This window comes from Gracilinanus agilis, chromosome 2 (assembly GCF_016433145.1).
Source record: "Gracilinanus agilis isolate LMUSP501 chromosome 2, AgileGrace, whole genome shotgun sequence".
In the NCBI taxonomy this organism is placed as follows: domain Eukaryota; kingdom Metazoa; phylum Chordata; class Mammalia; order Didelphimorphia; family Didelphidae; genus Gracilinanus; species Gracilinanus agilis.
In genome coordinates, this window is record NC_058131.1 from 149,438,250 (window position 1) to 149,459,275 (window position 21,026).

General features: G+C 37.9%; 1 protein-coding gene across 1 annotated transcript in view; it reads right to left on the reverse strand.

Moving 5' to 3' along the window:
• Positions 1 to 21,026, reverse strand: part of TTL (tubulin tyrosine ligase) — a 47,516-nt gene that overhangs the window by 12,021 nt on the left and 14,469 nt on the right. The window contains exons 2-5 of the mRNA XM_044663445.1: positions 17,485 to 17,563; positions 12,659 to 12,900; positions 7,077 to 7,212; positions 4,144 to 4,413 (exon numbers count right to left, since the gene is read on the reverse strand). Of these exons, the coding sequence (XP_044519380.1) occupies positions 4,144 to 4,413; positions 7,077 to 7,212; positions 12,659 to 12,900; positions 17,485 to 17,563 (727 nt within the window). The remainder of the gene's footprint in view (positions 1 to 4,143; positions 4,414 to 7,076; positions 7,213 to 12,658; positions 12,901 to 17,484; positions 17,564 to 21,026) is intronic.

The window sequence follows — 21,026 nt, forward strand, 5'->3', positions numbered from 1 at the left end:
ATGACAAAGTCACCATACCATTCAAGCCTGTACCCAATTATACCAATCTTCTTTTTACATAACGCTGGTCAAGAATGCTCATTGGGAGTCCCCTTCCTTAAATGAGAATAAAAATATACTGTGCTCTAAATGAACCCTTTAAATTTCACAGAAAATCTTATGCATTGGCTGGAACAAGATAACTTGTTCTGTTTGGCCCCAAAGGGGCAAAACTAGGAGCCATGAGGATAAGTGTGAAAGAGGAAAATTTAGTTTGGAGGTAAGGACAATGGTCCTACTCACTAGAATTATCCCAAGGGGGAATGGACTACTTCAGGAAATAGAGGGCTTCCCTTCATTGGAGGTCTTCAAGCAAAAGTAGATTAAGTTGTAAAGAGGATTCTTTTTCAGGGAGGGGGTGAATTGGAAAGTCTTTTGAAGTCCTAACTTTGAAATTCTTTGAAAATCTGAATATTCTAAGATGCAAAGAAAATCCAGTTTCTAAAATACTGTATTACACTTGACAAGGCAGCTGCGACTGAGAGTTTAGGACAAGTTTAGGACACCATTACAGGAAGAACTCAGACGTAGGGCATATATCCCCTCACAGGGATGTTTGGGATTCACATTCTGGCCAATAAATGATCATTTTACACAAACCCTATCCTAGACTCAAACTAAATCCTAATAAGGGTCATGCTTTTTGATATAATAATAGAAGATTTTGAAGTCCAGAAGCCAGGGACAGGGCTAGGAGGACCATGAAGACTTCTACCATAAGTAGTTTCTCCAAAAGAAACTCACTAGGGAGAGAAACAGGGGATTGGAAAAGACTGTAATTTCTAGTTCTTCCCCACTGTCTAAGTTGAGTGAATGAAAGTAATAATTTGAAAATCGAAAATTTGAAAATAAAATCTCCACAGAACTTACAACCAAACTGTGTATCGAACAGTTCTTTAATGAATATTTATTGAGAATCATGTAACCTTGGAAAAATATTTAAAAATTTAAAAATGTATATTTATTGAATCTGGCAGGTAGGTAGCTCAGGGGATAGAAAGTCAGGCCTAGAGATGGGAGGTCCTGGGTTCAAAACTGGCATCAGAAACTTCCTAGCTATGTGACCCTGAGCAAGTCACTTAATCCCTGATTGCCTACCCTTCCTGCTCTTCTGTCTTGGAACCAATACACAGAATTGATTCTAAGATGGAGGGTGAGGCACCAAAATGGGTGACATGGAGCCAAAAATATGTCTGATCATTAAATGTATAGAATGAAGCTTAGCAAAGACATCAAGCAGATCTATAATTCTAAATGGCACAAGGAAACTTAGGACTAACTTGGCTTTTCCTAAGTAGGTACTAATTTGGAATACTTTGGCTTATACATAATCCTTTCAGTTCTTAGGAATATCATTTGCAGTGGCTGAACACAACTATTACAGACATGTGTTTTTTAAAAATGATGCCAAGTATAATTTTGACTTTTTTCAGTTGTGTAAACTCTGAGGAACAGAATGACAGCAACAACACTTTTAAAAATACACAAACTAAAAATGCCATCAATTTAATTAAGCTCAGAATATATACTTTAAACTGCATGAAGGCTTTTGGTACACTGTATATTGATATTATAGGCTAATTCTTATCTTTCTCAGTTGCTTGTACCTTACTAGAAATATTGCACACTCAAAGTAACTTTAGAGCCATAAATGAAAAATTGTAGAGAAGCAATATGAATTCAATAAACTGTAAGTTTTCCACAAAGAGTGAACTAATTTGGGGTAAAGAAGAATCAAATCAAATCAAATCATATCAAAGCAATTTGGCAGACACTGTTAAAACAGAGGCCAAAACAAGTCCAGACTCTAAATTTATTTCTTTTTACACTAACCCTACTTATAAATCAGCTGCTTAAAACCTCGGACAGTGGATCAAGATGGATATCTTCCATTGAACTTTGAATGACAAGGGCCACAACAGGACATAAAGACAATAATTTGACCCAAGAATCAGCCACAATTACAGCTAATTACTGAGCAACTAAAATTAGAGAGCAACAGGATTTCTTTTGTTCCCACATATTGCCACCACTTGTTGGAAAAGTACTGTTGGCTCCCCTTTCTCTGGCATTCGGTGGTACTGAGTAGAATCTCTCTTACAAAGCAACCTAAACTGCAACCAATGCCTAATTTTCTCTCTCCACTTTCTCAAAGAAAAGATGCCCCCAAAGCCTCTCTCTTCTAATTATCTTAAATGGAAAGTAGGTCCAAGTAGGATATAAATTCCTTCAGGACAAGGACAGTTAAAATCCCCTTTGCCCAGTTCATGCCCAGTAAAAAGGGAAAAAGTATCAGCGATCTCTGCTTCCATTTGCTTACTTGTCACCAAAGACACAAAGGATGCCAACATGAAGGCAATGAAGTAAAAAAGTTAAAAGCCAGGATGTTTATTTGAGCATATGAGAAACATTACAGACTAGTATTAAAGAGTGATTGACTAGGGATTAGGTGAACTGAATTTGAGTGCTAGTTGTACCACTAACCTTGAGTAAGTCATTTAGCCTCTGTGATTTTTCCACATCAATAGATTCAGGAGACCACCACATGTCCTTAACTCATACAAAATATTCTCATAATATGGCAAGGTGAATATTTTGTTGTGAGAATCAAATGAGTGTGTATGTGAAAAAGCACAATTATTTTTAGGGTGGTAGTAGTATGAAAAAGCATATTTTAAAAGAGTTTAGCGTGGTAGTAGTATGTCTTTTTAACAGCAGGTACTCAGTGGCAATCATTCCAGGATAAATATTCCATGGCTCTTAGTTCGCAATCATTTTCCTAAAACACATCCAAAAAAAAAAATCCCAACACCATTCCATGGGTTCTCTTGAAAGGCAGTGCTGGATTTGAGGTCAATAGAAAATTGCATCCCAATCCCAGGTTTATGCTATGAGCTGAGGTGGACAAGTCCGATTTCCTCATTCTAAGGGGCTGATGTCCATAGCACCTATCTCACAGTGTTGTCAAGAGGATCAAATGACATGCCCTTTGATCCAGCCATACCATTGCTGGGTTTGTAACCCAAAGAGATCATAGATAAACAGATTTGCACGAAAATATTTATAGCTGCGCTCTTTGTGGTGGCAAAAAACTGGAAAATGAGGGTATTCCCTTCAATTGGGGAATGGCTGAACAAGTTGTGGTATATGCTGGTGATGGAATACTATTGTGCTCAAAGGAATAATAAACCGGAGGAATTCCATGTGAACTGGAAAGAACTCCAGGAATTGATGCAGAGTGAAAGGACCAGAGCCAGAAGAACACTGTACACAGAGACTGATACACTGTGGTAAAATAGAATCTAATAGACTTCTGTACTAGCAGCAATGCAATGACCCAAGACAATTCTGAGGGATTTACAAAAAAAGAACTATACCCACATTCAGAGGAAGAACTGCAGGAGAGGAAACACAGAAACAACTGCTTGAACTCTTGGGTTGATGAGGACATGATTGGAGACGTAGACCCGAAAAGACCACATCAATGCAACTATCAATAATATGTAAATAAGTCTTGACTGACCACACATGTTAAAACCAGTGGAAATGCGAGTTAGCTGGGGGGGTAGTTGAGGGGGTGAAGGGTAAAGTAAAAACATGAATTATGTAACCATGGAAAATTTTTCTAAAAATAAAAAGTTAAAAAAAAAAAAGAGGATCAAATGAGATAAATGAAGAAGTATCAGATGTGTGGCTTGTAGGAAGCACAAGGTCCACAACACTGGGAGTACAGCTTGAACCACTTTAAAATATAATTGGGAAATAATTAAAAATACAACAGAACATAGATAATGTAATATGTGGTTTTCTAAGTCAATATGCATCCTGTTGGGATCCTCATGTATGGTTTGGTGGTCCCCATTTTGATTTGAGTTTGACACACCAAAAATATAAAGCTCAGTGTAAACCTCAATTTGCCATTCACATATACCGCATCACTGAGACCTTAACAATTGCCTTTCTTTAGCTTGACTCATGAAGTGAGTCACATTCCTCACATTCTTGGGAAAGGATGAACGAAGGGGAATCCCTTCCATGTAGGGGAGCAAAGCCAAACCACTACGTGAAATTTCCAAAGATGACAAAAAGATACAAATAAATTACCTTATTATTTGTTTGATTTGTAATAAGATACTATTTTCCAGTGTGATGTTCAAAGCACTTATTAGATACTGATTGAATTCTTCAAAGAACATTTCATTCCCTTCTTCATATTTTCCATAGTTTTTTGAGTATTCCTTTTGAATGCAGTGATTGGTCAAATGGCAAGTTTTGTCTTGGAAATTAGTAATATTGTATGGTTCTGAAGAGGTCCGAAGCACACCCTCTCTGTAGAGGTAGAGATTATATTGGTGATCCACTAGGACCCAGCTCCTGCCGAAAAAGGGGAACAGTCACTTTTCTACCCAAGCACTTGAGAGGCTCCGTTTTCAAAACAATATGGCTAGGTGAATTATTTTTACAATTTCCTGCAACTTTAGTGAGTAATATATAAGCTTAGTTTAACTAAATTCTTACAGAATGTTTATGTTAGTAACTTTAAGATTTTCCAATCCTGAACAAAATGGTAACACCTTTAGAACCTCTTATAGAAAACCATTCGGGAGCTGCTTAACCTGGTGATGAGATCCAAGGAAGGACAGAGTAAAGCTGGAACCAGACCCAGGGGTGGGCAAAGTGGGCAGCTGCCTAGGTAACATTTTTTACTTATGCTTTTAATATATTTATATATTTCTAATATCAGAAGATTTACTTCTCCCTGTTACATAGTTATTATTTACTTTAAAATGAGTCATGTCTTGTGTATAACATTGAAACTCAAAGGCTACAATGGAAAAGGACACACAATTTCTGAATCTTTCCCAGAGTACAGAAATGCCTTGTTCTAGCTGCTACATTACAAGTTACTAATGAGACAGTGTAATCATCTAAGGAGAAGATTCTATGAGTGCCAGCCCAAACTAAATGGTCATTTATAAATTTGGTTCTTTTTCCTGTCATCTTATGACAATTAATAATCTATCTCAGTGTAATTTCTTTTCTTAAACTTTTCACCTTCTGTCTTAGAATCGATAGTAATTGGAGACAGCAGGGTGGCTCAGTGGATTGAGATCTAGACCCAGAGATGGGAGGTCCTGGTTTCAAATCTGGCCTCAGACACTTCCCAGCTGTGTGATCCTGGGCAAGCCACTTGACCCCCATTGCCTAGCCCCTTACCACTCTTCTGCCTTGGAACCAATATACAGTATTGATCCTAAGATGGAAGGTAAGGGTTTTAAAAAAAAGAATCAATACTAATTATTGATTCCAAGATAGAAGAACAGTAAAGGCTAGGCAACTGGAGTTAAATTACTTGCCCACGGTCACATGGCTAGGAGGAATCTGAGGCTAGATTTGATTGTTTTAAAAAAATTTTTTTTAAAACCCTTATCTTCCATCTTGGAGTCAATCTGAGGCCAGATTTGAACCTAGTACTTCCCATCTCTAGGCCTGGTTCCAATCCACTGAGCTACCCAGCTGCCCCCTGAGGCTAGATTTGAATCCGGGACCTCTTGCTTCCAGGCCTGGCTCTCTATCCACTGAACCACCTATAATATAATTCCCTTCTCAATATAATTTCTTGTATCTCTGAAATGAGGTAGACTGCATAGTGACCTTCTGATTATAACATGAGGTTTAAAAGAAACTCCTAATAAAATGATTTTTTCTACCCAGACAAAGAATCATCCCCCTCTTATTACCAGTATTTTATTTTATTTTTAGATTTATTTATTTTTAAGTATTTTCCCAAGGTTACATGATTCATGCTCTCTCCCTCCCTTCTTCCCTCCCCCCTCCTGGAGCTGACAAGTCATTCCACTTGGTTATTATACATGTGTTATCATTTGATGTCTATTTCCATATTATTCATTTTTGTAATAATCTTTTAAAACAAAAACCCCAATCATATACCCATATAAAAAGTGATAAATCCTACGTTTAAGAAATCACTTTGGATTCACATTTAAAGAAAAATGGTAAATAATTACTAACTAACTCAAGACAGTAGCAGTTCAGTTTATTCATTAAATAACTTTTGTGCTCCTTGATCAACAAGCCTTGGATAATTGAAATCCTGGTTGATGAGTAATAATCCATGTAGAACACACATCTTCCAAGGGATGTCTGAAATATCTGCTGTGAGCTAGTATGTCCTAGGACATACACTGTTGTCTTATGGTGTCCTTGGATGACATTAGGGGTGCTTTGATCAGAAAAAAGAATATCACACCTCCTCTGTTCTTCTGTCAGTCCTTTTGCCTGGCTACCTTAAGACTAGGACAAATGAGGTTCTGGTCAGTAAACCAATTTCTAAAGATAATCTCACACCCACAAAACTCATAGAGTTGGATGGAAATAAGACACTGATGTAGTTCACATAAATAAGGCAGGTAACAATCTCCTCTTTCCACTTCATTTATTTATTTTGTGTAAAACTTCTTGATGGTGTCTCAGTTTTTTTTCAAAATTATAATAAGGCCCCTAATTTTACTAGGTAAAATAATCTGTAATAACACAAAGGTTTCATTTGTTTCGAAAACAAAAACCTGATTTTGAGAGAAAGTTTTTTGGGGGGAGGCTTGGATTTGTGATTTCATTGCTCGAGGAAATTCTCAGTGAGAAAATTCCTTCTGCTGAACTACACCAGCAACTTGAGCAGGAATTAACTGTCTTTTGCCTTTTTTCATATCCCCAGCACTTAGCAAAGTACCTGGTGTTACATATTAGGCACCTCAGAAATGCTTATTGGCTGACTGATTGCCGATAGTCACTCAGTCAGTATATGTTAGAGGCAGGACTAGAATCCAGGTCTCCTTTACTTCAAAGCCAGCATCCCATCCACTATACTATAATACATTTCCTAACATACATAAAATCTAGTTGAATCTGTTAATTATAATATGAAATGACTTGACATACATGCCCTGGACCATCATTACTTTATAATAATTTCTTCAAGTAGGAAAAAAACCAGAAATATAAATTAAAAATATTACCGAATATCAAATTTGCGGTGACCTGGCTCTAAAAGCATAGGCTTCTCAAGGTATTTCTGAATCACATGCACTTGTCCTTGGTTATCTATAAAATCCAGAAGTTCTGTAGCCTCTGAAGAAATAAGAATGCCTTCACCTAATGGGAAAAGAAAGCAAGCCATTTCAATTCACAAAATAGGGAGAATTACCCTCACAAAACCAAAATGGGAGTTAATGACTTTTGACAACACCAACCAGTAACTTATACATGCTTTCCTTATTCTTTCCATTCAAAAGTCTCACCATGAATGGATTTTATTAGGTTCTGAAAAGATCATTAAAGTTCTCTGGGAAAGTATAGTATTTTCCTCAGCATAAGTCAAATACAATAACATGAATATTATCCTAGCAGGTTCCTTTTGGAGATGAAATTTCATTACTGATTCAGTATGAAGAATATATTAAATAAATGTTTTATATCAAGGAAAACATAGCACCCTAAAATATATAAGATTTGTAAAGGGACATTTACCTTGAATTTATATTTTTTAACTTTGTAGCTCCAGTGTTTAATTTTTTCAGATGAAATTTCAGTAATTGAAAGAGGAATATAGGATGATCACCTTAACTCTAAATATCCACCAAGGTGCTATTCTTATCTTTAGATTGTAAGAATAGCACCTTGGTGGATATTTAGAGTTAAAGTGATCATCTCCTGTCCTTACCTCTCAAGTGCACTTGGCCCCAGATTTTTAACTGTCTTCAGTATCTCTTGTTGTCATCTTAAATGAGCAAGTCCAAATAAAAAGTCATTACCTTTCTTCCCAAACTCCTTTCCTATCTATTCTATTTTTGTGTCAACCATCATTGCTCCATTGCCCTGTATCTTCCAGTCGTGCTCATGTGATCTTTAATTGTTTAACAGAATATACTCTCAGATACATAATCCCTTCAGGGGCAGGAGCCATATTTATTTTCCAGGGAGCCTATAGTGATATAATAAAGATATAGTAAATAATAATAGAGATACAGTAAATAATTTTTGGTTAATTGGGTCATATGACTTTCTCTAGGTTATTTAGAACATTTCTCCAAATGAGAAATTATTCAGATCTCCCAAATCCTGGAAGATCATTTATGAAGTACTATCTATATGCCATGCACTATGCTAAGTATTGGGGATGTAAGTCAAGCAAGACAGTCCTTGCTCTCAAGGAACTTATAACCTAATGGAGGAAGAGATTATATCCAGGAGAGCTGGAAAGGAAGGTGGAGATGAGAAAACATGGAAATGATTGGAAAGTGTGGTAGAGACCTGGATCTAGGCAAGATAAAGTCAAAGTTGGTCCACCAGAGCTCATGGTCCTTACAGAGATGGAATCTAAGGTTCTGATGGGGAGAAGATGGAATAATCATCTATTAGATAACGTGACCATAAGTATATGACACAGAGAAGGAGTATGATATAGCGGAAGGAAAAGGATTTGATGCCAGGAGGTCTGGGTTCAAGTCCCAGACTTGAGTTACTCAAACTCTGTGTCATAGTTTTAAAATGTAAAGTAGAGGAAATATAAAATCCTCTGCTCCAGATCACTAATAATAAGATGAATGCAAAAGAAAACAATTTTGATTTTCTGCCTCACATCCAGATTGTCAAAGAAGACAAAAGGGGAAAATGGTTGTTGATGAAGGGGTTATAGGAGGACAGATACATTAATAAACTGTTTATGGGATTGTGAATTAGACCAACCCTGGAAAACAATTTACAACTATACTCCAAATGTCATTAAACTGTGTATGGCTTCTGAGTCAATGATACCAATACTAAGCATACAAGATCAAAGAGATGGATAGCAGAGAGAAAGGCTGAATATATTATGATATATAATTGTGATGGAATATGCCTGTACCACGAGAAGAGACAAAAGGAACCTATTCAGAGAAATCAGGGAAGGCTTGTCAGAACTGATCTGATAAGAGAGTATAGTAAATAGAATCAGGAGACTGATTTATATAATGATTACAATAATGAAATGGAAAACAGTTATGAAAAACTTAACTCTGATTCAATGCAATGAGCAAGCAGGACTCCCAAAGATGAATTATGCTTCCCACCTTTTGGTAAAGAGGTGATGGATTGGTAGTGCAAAATAAGGCAAATTTACAGAAACAATGGAGGAATTCATTTTAGTTGATTATACTTATGATTTGCAAGAAAGGGCATTTGTTTTTGTTGGGGGAAGAGATGTAGGCAGAATCAGGTAGATAGTGACTGATGCAAAAAAAAAAGAAAAGAAAAGAAAAAAGAGCATCAATAAAATGTTAAAAAAATACACAGAGAGTAGTTCAGAAGTGGATACATACAAGCAGGGCATGACAATAACTATTGTGCTATACTTTTAGAAGACTGCCCAACAGTTATTTTTAGAAATACCATCTTTTATACCTTGTAATGCAATATGAGAATAAGATAATGAATATAAAATCTTCGAACTTAAATGTGTCAAATAGCTATGAGGGGTAGAGTAGAAAAGTGGATAGAGAATTGGCCAGAGAATGAAGAATAATTGGGATCAAGAGATTCTTCTGACATATACTGGCTACAGGACCCTGGAAGTCATTTAATTTTTAGGTAACTCTATAAGACAAAAGAGATGGTGTCTGCATTGGTATGGGAAGAAACACATTATACAAATGAAGTCATCAGGTCCAGGCTTCATCAAAGTAAATTTAACTCATGATGTGGTTGGAATACTGTGTAACAATACAAAATTAAAAACAATTATGCAGAAGCCATTTTTTTCATTTAAAATTCAAAAAGCAGTAAAATGTTATTGAATATTTTAATTATATGATATTTCAAAATGAGGAAAGAAAATGTATTAAAATGAATATGAAATAGTTTTTAAAAAAATTGACCTTGAGGAAACGTGGCTAACTTAGAAAAGGACGAAGGTGTATACGTGGTGCCTTTTTTAAGGACATGCTTGATAGTTTGGCTTTTTGATGAGTATTCACATGGGCACTATCATATACACATAAATATGCATAGTAAAATGAAAACTCAGAGCTTCAAGGACTTTCTTCTCAGGTGTCAAATGAAGGGATTAGAGAACTGCCAGTATTGCTACAGTAGTAATGAACATGGAATCAGGAGACCAAGATTCGAATAAAATACCAAGTTGCTTCACTTCTTTGAAGAAAGTACTCTATAAACCTTAAAGCACTATTTAAGAATGAGTTATTTTATATAAGGTCTCTTCAAAACTTGTTGCTTATAGCACAGTGGTCCGGAGTTGGGAAGACCTAGGTTCAAATCTGTCCTCAGACACTTCCTAGCTGGGTGACCCTGGGCAAGTCACTTAACCCTGTTTGTTTAGCCCTTGTTCTTCTGTCCTAAGAGTTGTTTTTAATACAGAAAGAGTTAAAAAAAAACCAAACAACTGATGTTTTTTTTTTAACAAAGGCATATCAGAGGGACAGCTAGGTGGCTCAGTGGATAGAAAGGTAGGCTTGTAGTAAGGAAGAACTGAATTTAAATCCACCTCTGCTCTTTACTTCTTCTGGGGGTTTGGGCAAGAAAATGAGTCTCTCTCGACTTCAATTTTCTCATCTGATAGGCTTAATGACTTGTAATGTACATTTCAACAGGAAATCTGATGCTACAACTTGTTCCCTCTGCAGAGAATCCTAGAGTCTAAGGCTTCTGGAATCTTAGTACAACATTCCCATCTGACACATGAAGAAACTGAGGCTTGAAGATCAAGGGACTTGACCAAGGTAATACAGGTAATATGTTACAGAGCCAAGACACAAAGCCCAGAATCATAGGAATGTTAGAGCTGGAAGAGACTCTTACCAGATCGATTTCAGTGACCTCATTTAACAGATGAGGAAACTCAGACCCAGAAGAATGGCCATGTAGACGATCTGGAGAGATACAGACTGGATGATGGTACAGTTAGGTGGGTTCAGAAGTGGTTGGCAGATACCTGGTGGAATGTCACAGGGCTGTGTCACTGACAGAATGTTGTGTCCTGGTTAACATTTTAAAAATTCCTTGGGAACCAGATGTGGTGTAATTATCAAAATTTCACATTATATGAAGCAGAGAAATTTAGCTCGTGAATACCCTAGATGACAGAGTTGGGATCCAAAACCATCTTGATAGGCTCTTGAAATGAAGCCAATAGGTTAAATTTAATGGGGATAATCATAAATTCCTTCACTTGAATTATAAAAATCAACTGTACAAGTACAGCACTGAGAATTAGAAAACAGTTTGTATCAAAAAGACATGGGGATTCTAGTGGACTGCAAACTCACTAGGAGTTGACAGTATGACATTGAAGCCACAAATTATAGTGACATCAGGCTGCATTAGTAGCAATATACTATGCAGAGTTAGGACAGATATTAGTCTCTCTGTGCTCCACCCTTGTCAGACCATATTTGGAACATTATATCCAGTAAATTTTGAAAAGGACATTCATAAGGTGGAAATGTCTAGACGAGAGTAATCAGGATAGAAAGGGGAGCTGAAACCATGTAAGACAAGGGATACTTAAAAAAGGAGCATTTTTAACCTAGAGAGGACATGATAAGAAGAGTGATCTTCAAAGAAATAGAAGAGAAATCATGTGGATGAAGAATCAGCTTCTTAGCAATTCTAGGTAAGGGGCCATTTAGGGGCAGAGGAGGCAGTTAATAATCACTGTGTAGGGGGCCCAATGACCACTACTAGAGGTCTAATTTAGGGAGGAGCTAGAGTAGGTGATCTCTGAAGTTCCTTCCAAATGATCAGTTCTACAAATCTACAAAGCAACCTACCACAAATCATAGTTGGTCAGTGACAGAGCGAGGTCTAGAAGAGCCCAAGTTTCCTGATTTCCAGGATCATGTATCCTATACTTTATGATGGATGCTACTGAAATCAGATACAACACTTTTTTTTTAGAATGATTGCATAGATCACTACTGCCCCAGTGCTTAAGCTGCACTGACATCATTACGCTCAAATCTAAAAAGCAATTTCCTTAAGCCCAAATACATTGGTGCCCTCTTCTACTGGACTGACAGAAGAGATACAAAATTACGAAGATGACCTGTGCTGTTCCCAAACAACCCAGAAGGTAGGCTAAAGAACGAGTTTCTCTCCTTTTAATATTATTAGCTGTAGTAGCAGTGTTTTGGGAATTTGGCAGGTATATAACATAGGTTATATGGTTACTTTTTTGTTCCAGTTCTACAGAAAAGCAAGAACTGACAAGACCTCCATAATGTTCAGTGTGCCATCGTTCATTTGCAGAGGCAGGACTCAACCAGCAATTCTGCTTTGATCTTAAGAACAAGAACCTTGATATGCCTTCAGGAACAAAGTAGGTTCTATTCCTAGTTCTACAACTCTTCACTCTATTTATAATTGGTCTCAGAGACAGATTGAATTTTACTACTCAGGCTAAGATGAGCCAGTGCATCTTATTTTTAGGGAAGCAGAAAGTCATCAATGAAACACCAAAACATCAATATCAAACACAAAGGCCAATGATAAAATGGTAGAAGAAAAGTATTCCTTCAAGTACAGTCATTGCCATGAAACTAACCTTTGGCACCTGCTGAGGATTTGGCTATCCATACGTTGCCCTCCCCACCCTCCTTCCTCCTGTTATAGGAGGCAAGGAAGACTTCCCTTTCATCTGTCCTTGAATTGTTTATCAAATTGCGGATTCCATTATGCGCTGGAGATGCAGGGGCCACAGGAGTCTTGAGATTAGTCGGATAAATCACATAAGATTCCGGAAACCATGTGCACGATTCTGTCAATTCAGGACTTGTCTTGATTAACCTAATGGATAACAACAGATGGTCAGTGGCCCTTTTTAAATTCCAAAGTATATCTTCCAGGGCATGGGAGTGGGACGTGGGAGAAAGCTCTATGGTCATGTCACTCTGATCACTCTTTAATAAGGCCTGAGATCTTTTATCTAGGTGACAAGAAGCCATAGAACAGAGTAGCCAAACTAGCTCTTGTCCTTGGGCCCTACATAAGGGAAATACGATATACCCTGAGGCCTGGGTCCATTTGCCAAATGGAATGTTAAAAGCATACTCCAATTCATTCTGATATGGCACTTGGTCCAAAATAACTTTATAGTATCTGCAAAGAACTAAAGATATTTCCTGTTATTCTTCAGTGTACAGCATCCAAATCAGCTTTTTTTTGGAATAAGAATCCATTTCATGAAAAACTGAACCAGATCTACATTGGCAAGGCATTGAAGAAGTTATTTGGATGAAAGAAGCTTAAAAAATGTACTTTTGTCTCAAGTATCTGGATAATTTACTAAAAAAAAAAAGCATCAAAGGCAAAGGTAGTGGTGGAAGGGACCTCAGTTATTCAAACAATTTGCTCAATTTTCCAGTTGTCTTTGTAGCTCCAGTAGAGTTTCCCTCAGTTTCTAAAGGAAGAGAAAATATCTCTGATTGGAGAAAGGACCCTAGTAATTATAGTAAGAAATCTGGCTTCTGAAATAGCCTCCTAGTTAGTCTCCTTGGCTCAAGGCTCAACCCCCTCCACATATATGCCAAAATTATATTCCTCAACTATAGGTTTGATCATGCCCCTGATCTTTTTCCTTTCCTTTTTTTTTTAAAGGTCTAGTGCTTCCCTATTGCATTTAAGATAAAATATAAACTTCCCTATTTGGTATTTAAAGCCCTTTGTAATCTGGCTCCAATCTACCTTTCCAAGATGGCTCTATTCCATAGCTGCCCTACTATGCCTACAAAGCATTCCTTACTCATCTCTTCCTAGTGTCCTTAACTTCCTTCAGACTCAGCTCAAGCACCACCACTCAAGGCCTTTTTCCCTTCCCCTGGCTGTTCATGTCTTCCTCTTCAAATAATTTTATTTCTATTTTTCTGTGTTGTTTTGGAAACTTATTTACATTTACTTATATGTGTAGATATAGGCAACTAGTTGCCCCAATGAATAGAGTGTTAGATCTGAAGTGAGGAATCCCCGAGTTTAAATTCTGTCTCAGATACTAGTTGTGTGACCCTGGGCAAGTCACTTAACCACTCTGTGCCTCAGCTTCTTCCTCTATAAAATGGGAATGTTAAGTGTACCCTGCTATCTCAGAGTATTGTTATACGGGTCAAATAAGGAAATGTATATAAAGCATGCTACAACCCTTAGTGTTACATAAATGCTGTCATTATTATGATTACGAAATGCTTTCATCGTTGGATCAAAAGCTCCCTCAAACTTCATTTTTTGTTTTTGTATCCCTAGCATCTAGGACAGTGTCTGGAACATAGTGGATGCTTCATAATTGCTTGTTGATGGATTCATGATATATTCAAACATCAAATCAACAAATGTATATTGGCTCCTTATTATATTTGAGCGAACACTGCAAAACAGACTGAGGACTCAGAGCTAATCTTAGAAATCAAAGAAGAAGATACTTAGTAAAGCTATCAGTTCTCAGTCCCATCTGAATTCCCCTCTACAATCATTCCTCTTTGCCCCATAGAGGAAGGAGGGGAGGGTTAAGAGATCTATAGACTTTTCTTTCTGGAGTTTGGGGAGGGGAGGCAGAGACTATTGATCTCTGGGATACCTGAAGTGATGTTACCTCAGACCAGTTGAAGTTATGGAATATAAGGGGCAGTTAACCCAGACAACAAGCTATTAAATGAAGTATAAAGAAGGGCTCATACTTTGTTGCCCCTCTCCACGGGGTATGAAGGAGGGTTTCAAATGAGCTTGGCTGGGTGGGAGCTCAGCCTTATGCCCTTTAGAAAGTCAGACAGTTCTCAAGAAAAAGAAGAGAGGCAGAAGACAGCTTTGAGGCGTGTGGGCACTGGCAGTCAAGAAAAGAGACAGTGATGGAGGAAGAACCTAGCCTGAGAGAAAGAATCTCTTTTTGCCTCTTGGGAAAAATGAAAGCTTTATAGCTAATTTTCTCAGGATACTATCTCAGTAAATGCCTTTACTTTAAGCTAATTGTGTTCTAGCTGTTAAAGGTAAATGAATCAATGGGTGCTCTTGAGCTATACTTTTAGAGGAGTGTGAACTCAGAGTACCTTGGGGGTAGCTGTTCCTCCAGGAAATCCAAAATTCAAATTCCAATTAGTAGGGGAGGTCACCCCTACATAGAGGGTGCTACATTTAAATCTAGAATATAGTTTTATATATATGTTTGGTTGTTTTAGTCATGACTGACTCTTCATGATCTTATTTGGGGTTTTCTCAGCAAAGATAATGTAGTAGTTTGCCATTTCTTTCTCCAGCTCATTTTACAGATGAGGTAACTGAGTCAAAGAGGATTATGTGATTTGCCCAGGGTCCCAGAGCTAGTAAGTGTTGGAGGCCAAATTTGAACGGAGGAAGCTGAGTTTTCCTGACTCCAGGCTCAATACTGTATCCAAAGCACCACCTAACTGCCTCAGTAAACTACTCAAATGTAAATGAATAGAGGACAGCAGCCGGAAGACCAGCCCCAAACCATCAAGGAGGTAAGCTGAGAGGATGAGTCACAAGAAGTTTGAAATTAGAGCCAAAAAGGAGTAAGAATACTCCAGGCAAGACAACCCAGTAGACATAATCAAGAAAGCCAGATAAGGAATATTTTGGGAAGGGTGATTAAGAAGGTAGCCACCGGGTTGTAGAAAAATGGGCACATAGCATTTATATACTGTTTTAAGGTTTTCAAAGCTCTTTACAAATGTCATCTCGTTTGATCAACCCAACAACCCTAGCAAGTAGGTTCTATTATCATCCCCATTTTAGAGATGAGGAACAGAGGCAGGTAGAAATGAAGTGATTTATTTAGGATTGCAATGCTTATAAGTGTCTGAGGCCAGATTTATATTCGGGCCTTCCTGATTCTAACTGTGCTACTTAGCTGCCTCTATAATCTGTTGATAGTGGAAATATAAATTGATATAATCTTTTTGCTGAGCAATTGGCAGTATGCAATATTAGTTACAAACATAATTATGCCATTTGATGTAATAATTGTATTGCTAATAATTTACTCTGAAAGTTATTGAGAACAAAAAGATGGCCATCTATTCAAAGATTATTTTTCTAGCAGCATTCTAGTAATTATTAAAAAATGGAAGCAACCTAAATGTCCGATTATATGGGAATAATTAAAATGCAGAATATTTATGTAATGGAAGCATTAAGGCTAACAAGTATGAAGAATACAAAGAATCTAGAAAGACTTTTATGAAATGATACAAAGGGGGGGGGGAAAGAAGTAGAACCAAGAGATATAGACCATTTAAGAAGAAAAGTGAATGAGAATGAATGGAAAAACATAGCATTCTGATACAGATTTAAAGAGATGCAAAAATAACAATTAGTGATTTTTCACTAAAACCTCTTCTCCAGGTCTGTGAGGAAAGGGTTATTTCTATATCTGCCTCATAGAGAGATTCCTTGGGTGACTAGGAAGCTACCCTTTCTTTGTGTAGGTTCATTGAAACATTCTTAGCTGGAATTCTGCTTTTTAAAAAAACCAATATAACAACAGTAGCGATAATAATAACTAATATTATGTAGTACTTACTATGGATAGTTAGATGGAACAGTGAATAGAGAGTCAGCCCTGAAGTGGGGGAGGCTCTTCTTCCTGAGTTCATATCTGGCCTCCGACACTTCCTGTGTGACCCTGACCTTTAACCTTGTTTGCCTCAATTTCCTTATATGTAAAATGAGCTAGAGAAGGAAATGACAAACTATTCCAGTATCTTTGCCAAGAAAACCCCAAAAGGTGTTACAAAAGAGTGAGACACAACTGAAAAATGAATAAACAAAGCATTTACTCTGTGCCAGGCACTACACTAAGTGCTTTAAAATTATTATATATCTTGGTTGATCTTCAGAACAATCCTGCAAGGTAAGTGTTATTATCATCATCCCCATTTTATTTTATTTATTTTATTTTTATTTTTTTTAAATATTAAAACCCTTACTTCCATCATGGAATCAATACTTTTTATTGGTCCCAATGCAGAAGAATGGTAAGGGCTAGGCAATGGGGGTCAAGTGACTTGCCCAGGGTCACACAGCTAGGAAGTGTCTGAGGCCAGATTTGAACCTAGGACCTCCTGTCTCTAGGCCTGGTTCTCAATCCACTGAGCTACCCAGCTGTCCCCCCCCTCCCACCACCCCCATTTTATAACAAGTTACGTGACTCAACCAATCACATCACTAGTGCCAATGGTTGGATTTGAACTCAGTTCTTCCAGACTCCTGGCCCAGCATTCTACCCACTGAACTATCTACCTGTCATAACAAAGTTCTAGTGTGTTACCAAATAAGCATAAAGCAAACTTTTTTCTGCTTAAATTTTTTTTCAATATGGAAAAATGCACACTTAAAAAAATCAAACAAGGTTTAATATATACTTACTTAACCAAAGAAGCTTTGCGACAAAGTTTGTCAGCCCCTCTGTAATAATTCACCAACTGTATAAGCCCAGGTTCATGACCTGAAAAAAGGGAAAACAAGCAGTTAAGGCATTACAGTTTCATGGTTGAGTAAGATGAGGAGAATGGGTTGGGCAAAAGGATACAAGAGAAATAACTGTATCATCATTATTAAACAGTATTACACTGAAAAAGGTGAATATGATGCTATGATTGGTTTATGCTTTGCCTACTTGAGAACCAGCCAATTCATACTGATTAAGCACTTACTCTGAGCCAGGAAGAGAGCTAGTTAGGGGGCTTCAAAAATCATAAAAAACAAAAACAAAAATAAACAGACCCTCCCCTCAGCCTACATTGTATTGAGGGAGACAACACATAAATAATAGGAATGTGTAAGAGATATACAGAATAGATTAAAGGAACTTGAAAGGGGAAGGTTATTAGAGGCTGAGTAGAGAAAGGAGGAGAGAAAGAAGGGAGGAGCAGGGTGACTGCAAAAGGTCTCCTGGAATAGGCAGGATTTGAACTGAGTCTCTACGAGAAGTCAGGGAAACTAGGAGGTGAAGGGGAAAGAGCATTCCTGGCTTAGAGACAGGAGAGATGGAAGATGGAGTGTCATGTTTGAGGAACTGCAAATGAGAGACGCGGAGAAAGAGAGAGAGTGAGAGACAGTCTGAAACAGAGAAAAAGAGATGGGGTGGGGAGAAAGAGAGAAAGACAGAGAGAGAGACAGACAGACAGACAGAGGGAGAAAGTGAGGGAAAGAGGGAGGGAGAGGAGAGAGATACTTAGATTTATACTTTAGAAAAATCAGCTTTGATGGTTGAGTGATGGCAGACTGGAATCTTAGTAAGAGAGAACTTATTAAGGCAGAGAGACCGTAAGAAATCAATTGGTGGGAGCAATTAGGTGGCTCAGTAGATAGAGATCCAGGCCTGGAGAAGAGAGGTTACGAGTTCAAATCTGGCCTCAGATACTCCCTAGCTGTGTGACCTGAGTAAGTCACTTAATTCCCATTGCCTAGCTCTTACTGTTCCTCTGCCTTGGAACCAATATACAGTACTTGCTGATTCTAAGACAGAAGGTAAAGGTTTAAAAAAAAAATTTTTTTAGAAGAAGTCAATTGTTGGGGGGTAGTTAGGTAGCACAGTGGAAAGATGTGAGGACCTGGGTTCAAATCCAACCTTACATATCTCCTACCTGGGTAACCCTGGGCAAGTTGCTTAACTCCTATTGCCTAGCCTTTGTTACTCTTCTGTTTTAGAATTGATACTAAGACAGAAGGCAAAGGTTTAAAAAAAATCAATTGCTCAGTAATAGAGGCCTGTGCTAGGTTGTGGCTATATGAATACAGAAAAAGGGATATATTCAAGGGACACTGTGAAGATAGGAAGAATAAGATTTGGTAATGAATTGGATAAGTGAATTAAGAGTAAGTGTAGAGGATGACACCTTTGGGTACCTGGAAGGATTGTCAATATTAGGGATGTTGTGTAAATGGAATTAGCTCAAGCCCATTCATAGTTAAAACTCTAGCCACCAGAGATAATGTCATCCCTACCTCCCTTAGTGGGGAGGGGAGATGAGTTACCCACACGTGACAATAACTAACAAAAACTGCCCTTTGGGCAGTCCAAAACAGTGTTGAGGCTGCCATTTGTCCACTTGAATTAGAGGTGGACCTCCAGGAAGTGACAAAAGCTGCTGTCCTTCAAATATGATGGTAACTTCCTGTTGAGGCAGTTTGTCCTTTGAACTTGGTGCTGAAGGATCTCTGCTGAGACCTCAGGCGGCTTCCCCTCTGAATTGTCACGTGGGTAAGTTAGGCTGGCTCCCTTTTGCCTACCTTGGCGTTCCCAGAACCTCTACCTCAAGGAGGCTTCTATGCCCAATTGCTAGGGCCTTGTGACTAGTAGCCTAGTTTAATTAGCCTTTTAACCCTCTCTTGGTTGGGGAGGACCTAGGCCGGTCTGGCCAGCTTCTCTCTCTCTCCATTTCCCTACCTTCTACCTTCCCAAATTGTAAATAAACTACCATAAAACCCATCTTGATTTGGGTCTATTTTAATTATGGAATCAATCAGAATTTGATTGATTCCTGGCAACCACACCTTAAATATAATATCTAATTTTCCCTCTTACAATGTTCAGGATGGAGAAGATTTTTTGGGGAAAAATAATGGGTTCTCTTTTGGACATCCAGTTTGAGATATCCAAAGAGTAGGTAAAAATATGTGCCTATAGCTCAGTATTCAGGTCATTGTGAGAATTACCTTCATAAAGATGATAATTTAATTCATGGGAGCTGAAGAGAACATCAAAATAAGATAATATAGAGCAGAGATTTCCAAAGTGGGCACCACCACCCCTGGTGGGTGCTGCAGTGATCCAGGGGAGTGGTGATGGCCACAGGTGCATTTGGGGGCAGTGAATAACTGTAAGGGGGCGGTGATAGTATGTGACAGGGGGCGCTAAGTAATATTTTTTCTGGAAAGGGGACAGTAGGCCAAAAAAGTTTGAGAACCACTGATATAGAGAAAGGGTTTTTAATCTAGGTTCCATGAACTTAAAAAAAATCTAATGACTTTATTTCAACATACAGTGATCCCTCACCTATCACGGGAGTTTACATTCCTGAGACCCCAGAGATAGGTGAAAATCTGCAAAGTAGTGGCATTATATTTATTTTATTATTTATACATATTTTAAGGCTTTATAAAGCCTTCCCACTGTCCTATAAATCTTTTCCACATTCTTACTAACCTACAGTCATTGAGCCAATCAGCACCCAGGATAAAGAACACAGCACTATAGTTGGTTGTCTTTCATTCCATTAGCCAATAGTGTACTGTTGTAAGTGTAACTCCACAATACATTATTAGATATATTTTTAAAAAATCTGTGATACAGTGAAGCCATGATAAGTGAACCACGATATATAGTAAGGGATGACTGTAATTCGTTTCCTTTAAAATTTTACATTTAAAAAATGGTATGCATTTAAAAACATTCTTCTGAGAAGGAGTCCATATACTTTACCAGAAAACCAAAATGGTCCATGACACAAAAAAGGTTAAGAGCTTTTGGTACAGAGGGAAAAGAGAAAGGACTCAGGATACAGTCTTGGGGAACACTTATTAAGGGACATAACATGGGTGAAGAACTATCAAAGGAGGAGAAACAGAAGTGAAAAGTCTTAAAAACCTAGAGAGGACAGAGTATCCAGGATATGGAATCAACAAGTCAAATGCTAGAGAAACCTCAAGGAGGATCAGGATTGAAAAAAGGCCATTAGATTCCACAGCTAAGGGCTTACTGGTAACTTTGGAGAGAGCAGTTTCAGATGAATGATTAGGTTGGAAGCCACATTGCCATAGAAGTGAGTGAGAGGAAAGGAAGTGGAGACTTCAATTACAGTCTGTTTTCTCATAGGGATTAACTACTAAGGGGAAGTGAAACATAGGGAGGAGGGATGAAGAGAAGATTCCTTCCTTCCTTCCTTCCTTCCTTCCTTCCTTCCTTC